Source organism: Amia ocellicauda, chromosome 13 (genome assembly GCF_036373705.1).
Source record: "Amia ocellicauda isolate fAmiCal2 chromosome 13, fAmiCal2.hap1, whole genome shotgun sequence".
NCBI lineage: Eukaryota > Metazoa > Chordata > Actinopteri > Amiiformes > Amiidae > Amia > Amia ocellicauda.
In genome coordinates this window covers 35,453,418-35,460,581 of record NC_089862.1, presented here as the reverse complement: position 1 = coordinate 35,460,581, position 7,164 = coordinate 35,453,418, and the positions used below count along the sequence as shown (strand labels likewise).

The window sequence follows — 7,164 nt, the reverse complement described above, 5'->3', positions numbered from 1 at the left end:
ACTATAGAAGACTGCATTTAAATTGGCACTTATTTTGTTGCCAATTAAGGAGAGAACCTGGTGTTTGCCATCACTGTACAATACTTGTCTAAAATAAGAGACCCAGAAGCCCCCCCACTGAGAATTAATTTGAAAACAGTCAGAGCCGTTTTTTTGTTTTCTTTTTCATGGTCACTGGAGTGATTATAAATTCTGGCATTCAGCTACTAAAAATGTTTAATACTAATGAATCTAATTAACTGAATTCCTCCCTCCCCTTCTCTCTACTGCACAGTTAAATGTTCATATAAGGCTCTGCTCCTGTTAATTGTAATATTTCTAATATATGGCCCTAATATAAGAGCTAAGTGTCTCCAGGATCTCAGACTGGACCTGATATTAATCATTGTACTGTTTCTTTTGACAGTTTAGAGGGTTAGAAGACTATAAATTATACCATCACTACAGCCAATACCACTACTTATATTCATCATCATAAAGTATTATTATTATTATTATTATTATTATTATTATTATTATTATTATTATTCAGTTTAAAATATAGTATATCATTAAACTTTATTTTATTATAGGTTATTATAAACAAATGTTGATAATAGTCTGACCTCCAAGTCATTTTGCTGAACATCATTTCAATTAAATGTCCCTATGTTACAGTCAATGGCACATAGGCCTATACCAAACCAAAACAGCCAATTGCAAGTTACAGACAGATGAACAACACCGCTTTCATTTTAGAGGCCACTTACAGTACAACTGTTTTCATTTGTTTTAGTTTTGATAGTTTAGTCTTGTTTAATTGTTCTTCCGTTGTTCTGATTCTTTGAAGCATCTGTGTTAACAGAATACAAATTGGGTAAGCACAGCATAAGTAAAAGTATTGTCTCCCAACTTCTTGGGAATGAGCCAAACAACAAGGGGTTTTATATCTTTTTTGAAACAAGTGTATTCTGTTTCTTTGGTATTGTTTTACAGTGTAGATTGAGAGAGCTGTGATAGCTTTCCACTAAAACAACAATAAAAATAAGAAAGTTATCTCCAATCTAAGGTGTAGCATCTTATGAGTCGAGCAATGGCAGTTCCACATGCTGTGAGCTACTTAGCAACAGAATCGCTTTTGAATCGTGTTCAGCTCTCATCCAAAAACAATTAAATCTGTATTAACACAGCATAAACCTTTATATAAAAATAATAATAATAATAATAATAATAATAATAATAATAATAATAATAATAATAATAATAAAGAGGATGTGGTTTGCTTATATTGCCCCGGTTTTATTTAACGCATTCTTCCCTGTTGCCAGACCCAATGACTCCTAAATGGTGTGCTACCGATTAAATACAGTGTCATCATGTGCTGTATCTTAACTAGACAACGAAACATATTAGTACATTTCTGTGCAAATGGGATACAGTTACTTGACAACAACAGGCAGGTAAGAAGGCTCCAGGTTGATGGTGTCCACCGTCCGCACGGTGAGCGCAGGCACACTTTATTAAAGGTCCGGTTACACTTCCTACCCCTGCAAACACCTGGGAGGGACATTGAACAAGTAAAGTGCAAATACATTCGTATAGAAATATCAATAGGATCGAGATTTCCTAAATTGCTCAGTTCATTCATTGCACATTTGAAAAATACCTATACACGTTAGAAAAGCGCACAAAATAATTGTAAAATGATACAACACCCTCTTGGATCTCGTTTACTTTTCCCAGCAATTTGTAAATTAGGCTACTATCGACAAGGAACCAATAATCAACTGTTGGAAACGTGATGAGTCTAAATTAAGGTTGAATGTGTGTAATATGTCTTCAGTAATGCAGTATCTCCAAGGAAAGTAACAATATGCTAAAGATTTCTATTATATACACGCAGGTTGGATATGGTCAGGATAAAATGGCTGTTCGGTGATATAATCCAACAGAAGGAAACGTGGATAATTTGCGCAATAATTAAGAGGATATATGTCAGACAATTAGTCCTTGTCAATATGCTGTGCTTCTACTTTATTTACTGTTTAGATATAGATATACATTCAATTTTCCATCTATATAAGTGGTTTGCTTTGTCAAGTATTGACATTGTAAACATCTTTGGGGTTAGGTTATTAAATTGATCATAATTGTTAAATATTTCTCTGTTCACCACGCCAATGCTGCGTCCTGCTATCCCCTTTAATACATGCCAACCTCTTTTTCTTTTTTCTTTTTTTACAAAAATGGCATACATGATATAGGAAGGACAATAGTGAATAATTCATGTTAATTTTGATATGGATGTAATTATAGTTTTTCTGTATAATCTGGGGTAGTTACGAAGCTTGTATGTTAAAGGGAGGCAATGTCACAAACCCTTCACACATTCATATTAACAAAATAATCCGATATGTGAATGTGTACAGCTGTTAATGCGAGACATGTGTAGTTCATTGCCGTACAGTTTTTAACACTGCGATCATGATCTTTAGTGTGACTAGAGCATCCCAATCAAGTTCACCAGCATCACCAGTCTGTTGCTGAGCAGATGATTTACCTGGCAATACGCGCACCTCTCTGATCCTGAAAGCGACACAAGATCCTGAAGCTCATTGTCCATATTAAAGTGGACACACAGTCCCTGTCGTGGCGGACAACAAATGATTGTCACTGCAGAGGAGAACCTGTTTGCAAACTTTTGCCCCTTTCTTGTTATGTGTTGCTCGCTTCCCGGGGGAAAATGTCCTCGTACGCGGGGGGCAGTTCGTTGGGAAGAGGGTAAGAGAAGGGGTACGAGTGGTTCAGCTCTGGGTCTGTCGGGGAGTAGCCTGGCAGCTCCACCGAGGGATGGCCACCACACTGTACCTCCACGCCCGCCTCGTCCAAAACGTTGAACACCCCCAGGTTGATGTAGGACACCGGTTGAAACTCCCCCCCGGCCGGGTCCTGCTCCTCGCTGAAGAGGATGGCCCCCACGCTTTGCCTCTGGGACAGTCTCCTGCGGTAGAACTGGGCAGATTTATACCTCTTGATGATCACCAGGTTGACCAGCCCCAACAGACACTCCAGGGTGTTGAGGATGGTGGATATGACCAGACTCCTCTGATAATCCTTTAATTGCTCGCAGATGGCGATTAAATCCACCGAGTCCAGGCAGTAGTGGGAATATTTCCTCTCCACCAGGGACACGGTGTCGCCGTCTATCACGGCGCCCGAGAAGGCGGTGAGGACCCCCAGCATGAACACCAAGACCCCCAGGAGGAAGAAATTCTGGCTCCCCGGCTTGGCTTGGCAGCACAGCAGGGCAATCCCCAGTAGCGTTTGCCCCAGACAGACCAGCACCCCGGAGTAAAAAGCCCCGGCCGCCGTCCCCAGGTGGAAATGCACTTTTACTTCGGTGCCCTGCAAGAAGCATTGGATCCCGACGGCGACGGCGCACAGGGCGCAGACGAAGAGCAGGCTGCTGGACACGATGGCACACAGTCCTTTCCCACTCAACTTCATTATATCCCTCCTCTACCTCTCCCGGTCCCCGTCCCTCCTTCTTCATCCTCCTTTGTCCTCCTCGTCAGCCCGTCTCGGAGAGCTGTCAGACGGTGACATGATCCGCCGATGATTGCTCTTCAAAAGCAGGATCTCCGGAGCTGCGCGCTCTCTCCCCCTTTCCCGCTGCTTCCAACATGGATTAATTATTGATGGGAAGAGCCGGCTCCTTCTGCAGACAGGACTCCAGAAATCAGACCTAAAGGTAATGATTAACCTCATGGCATCCACCCCCCATGCACACCGTTATGTAAGCATGCACCACATCGCGGAATGCAATGCATGACTGTAAAAAATACGAATAAATAAATCCTAATCAATCAGATGGGTGGAAGCCCTTCCCAGCCCCTCGTTGGCTCTGAGGGCTCATCTCCCATAGAGATCCTACAGGCTGGCAGCCGGATGCTGCAGGGGTGTGCGGTTATGCACGCAGAATAACTTAAAAGCTTTAGCATTGACTGGACTTGGCTGAATCATTCAAGCATCGTGGCTGTTATTGTGATATTATTAATACTTTTGTTGCCGTTTTGGCTGATGCTACTGTTGCAGATAAAGTTGCATGCTGTTTGCAATGCAGTTTGAGAGAAGATGTAGCTTGGATGGAAAGACACGAAGCCAAAGACCAAGACCAAAAAAAAAAAAAAATAAAATAAAAAGACTCAGCCCACATCATATTTTTAACTCGCCCTGCCAATTAGTTATAATTGAGAATTATAGTTCTGGCTTTACCTTATAAAATAAAAATTAGATGTGTTTTAACTGAGTTAATATTAAGATCACATTGCACGCATATAGATGTAACGCAGTGCTTTTGAAACATGACAACATGTAGGTGTAAACAGATGTGTCTCTTTTAGATAACCCGTGTCCCACACAAGTGTATTGGACTACGAGTATGAGAAAGAGAAGATTGCTTGACACTTTGTCACTCATGACCAGCAGGGACGGCGCTCTTGTGGGCCCTGTCACCACCCACCGTGTATTTCTCTGCCCTGGAAGGACGGGACCTCAGGGGTCAGTGTCTAGCATGAAGCACCAATGTGTATTATTAGTATTTTGTCATTTCCATAAGATCGCTTCAGCTCTTTTCTGCACAATGTATCCATCCAGCACTGAGGTTTCGGGTTAATGTATTGGTTTCCAGCAGCATCCAAGTGTTTTATTCTCCATCCATGAATAAATAAATCAGAAATATATTGAGAGGAGTACAGCAGTTTCTGACACTTGTGTTTTAAAACGTGAAATTCAATATCCCTCGGAAGAAATCAATAACTTTTTAAATAATGCATGCGCTTGGGATGCCAGGAATACGTTTAGGTGAACAATAAAGTCCTGTGTGCTCTGTGATAGCAGAGTAAAGAGATCAAGATCAGAAATGACTGGATGGTCCTGATGTGCTGCGGGGGGGGATGGAGGAGGGGGTGGTCGGCCTCCCACGGCAGCGTCATTATTTCAGATGGGAATTCGTAATAGCGATTTAACATTTCACAATACGCCATGGTGTTGAATTCCCGTTTAAAAACAAGCCTTACAAGGAGAACTTCTGCAATGCTGTGTTATTGTATAGATTACATCTGCCATCTACTGCGCTTACTTATTATAAGACCTGCACATTTGGGTTGCATGTTCTTCAAAGAGGGCTTCCTCCAGAGAAATATAATTGCTATTTCCCCGTAAATGTCTAAACAATGACTCGGCTTCCTGTTAAGGATGAATACCTCCTATATAAAGCAATGCAAACAACACAAATAGAAACAGTTTATACTCATTTAATCCCAAAACAGAGAGCCGCAGGGCTGTTTATTGGAGTTGTAATGAATTGTTATGAAGGACTCTAATTGATTCTCGGGTTTCATTAAGCAGCCTGTCGCTGGGAGGAATGGATTTAGTAACAAATATTAATCTCCTTCTGTTCAATTGCCTTTGTCAAAACTACTCTAATCGTCTATATGGGTGAATGGGTTGTCAAGCTGTAATACACCTCCTATTGATACAATCGCTTTCCTAAAAGTTTATGAACCCTTCATGAACCATTTGTTTCTTGAGCATCTGAACAGCATCCCTGTACAGTTCCTGATACTTTTTCCACACTTTGTTCAACTTATATCGTTCAGCTGGAAAACTGTATAGTAATCCATGACAAAAGCTCTGTTATTTATCATTCTATTATGAATGTTCTGGATCTGACACCTCTAAGACCTTTGATTCTGCTCTAGATACCGTGTACATAACTCATATGTGGGTACTGAAAAGGCAGTGTCACGTTGTACAAAACATCTTAAATTTCCCCTTAGCTTTTCACAAAAGTCTCCCTTAAGTTGAAGGCATCTGGAGACATTGCGGTAGATATGTGATGCTTAAGTTATTGCGTTTTTGGCTGCATTCATAGAGCTCGATTAGTGCTGGGAAATGTAGTATTACAGTTTTAAAGCTGAACACACATTTAATCCCATCGGTTTCCACTAGCAACAGCCCTAAATCGGTATAGTCTTGGCAGATCACATTTCTAATTTGGAAATAGTGGAAAAAACAACGTAACTCTTGCAAATGTATGTGCAACTCAAATTCAACTGACGCACTGCTGCTCGATTATTTGGTAACACCTTTCTAATATAATTTAACATCGGTTTTCAGGTCCACCTTCACAAAAGCACTTTGACCCGAGATACTGCGGATTATTAGCACTCAATCAAAGCACACTTTGTTTCTGAGAGGAGATGGAGTGACCCAGGGGTATATGTTATAGGAAAGGGAAATGCAATGCAAATGTGTCCGATTAATCGATTAATGTGATTCTACCTCTGAACACATTGACTCAAAATGGACAACAGGAGGTGGCAGTGTTGTGTATCTCACATTATACATTTAGCAGATTTCAGAAAGTTCATTTTACAGTCACAAAAGACTGTTACATTGCTGTTTCTAGACGTGTGTATTGTTCTGTCTTAGTCCGTGGTCTTCTACGGGCTTTTTCTAGGTTAAAACTGAATAATGTTTAGTTTAAATACTTTTTTTAGCCCTGTATCAACACAGAATACCTCAGCATTATAATGTCTGCAAATACAGCTCAGGGCGCATCTGTGGAAAACAACACTGAGATCCTTAACACAAATACAGTATTTCAAACAAAACCAACAAACCCCAGAATTAACACATGAACATAAGAACTAACATAATTAACATACAAAATGGTATATTAGTAAATTTAATTATTGAAATGCATACATCATGTCACAGTCAAACTGCCTGTGAACCGCTGATAAATGCTTTTGTCTTGATTGACGCATACATTAATATTAAGCGATGAACACATTTGCAATAGGCTGTCTCCTCCATGTTTCAGGGCCGGCTACACACTCCTGTTTAAAAGATGAACCCCCAACTCTCAGTAAAATTACTCAAACTAACATCTATCTATCTATTGTTTTTGCACAGTTTTATGTTTATTCATAACTTGTGATTCTGCTCCTTTTGAAGTGTGCTGTAGCTGGTTGAACTGAAGCTGTTGGTTTACAATGTCATATTGGCGTGAATGCATCCTATATCTTTTGTGAGCTCTTGTTACTGGGAGCTTGCAGATCTGGGACCTGTCTGAGACCCCCGGGAAACTTTGGTGTATGTTTGGTATTGTCCTCTCCT

The 7,164-nt window shown here is 40.5% G+C and overlaps 1 protein-coding gene across 1 annotated transcript; it reads right to left on the bottom strand.

The window, feature by feature from the left end:
• Nucleotides 1-646: 646 nt before the first annotated feature.
• tmem271 (transmembrane protein 271) lies at nucleotides 647-3,859 on the bottom strand. The gene has a single exon (XM_066720757.1). It carries the CDS (start codon nucleotides 3,484-3,486, stop codon nucleotides 2,695-2,697), a length of 792 nt encoding a protein of 263 aa, XP_066576854.1. The 5' UTR covers nucleotides 3,487-3,859; the 3' UTR covers nucleotides 647-2,694.
• Nucleotides 3,860-7,164: the final 3,305 nt, after the last annotated feature.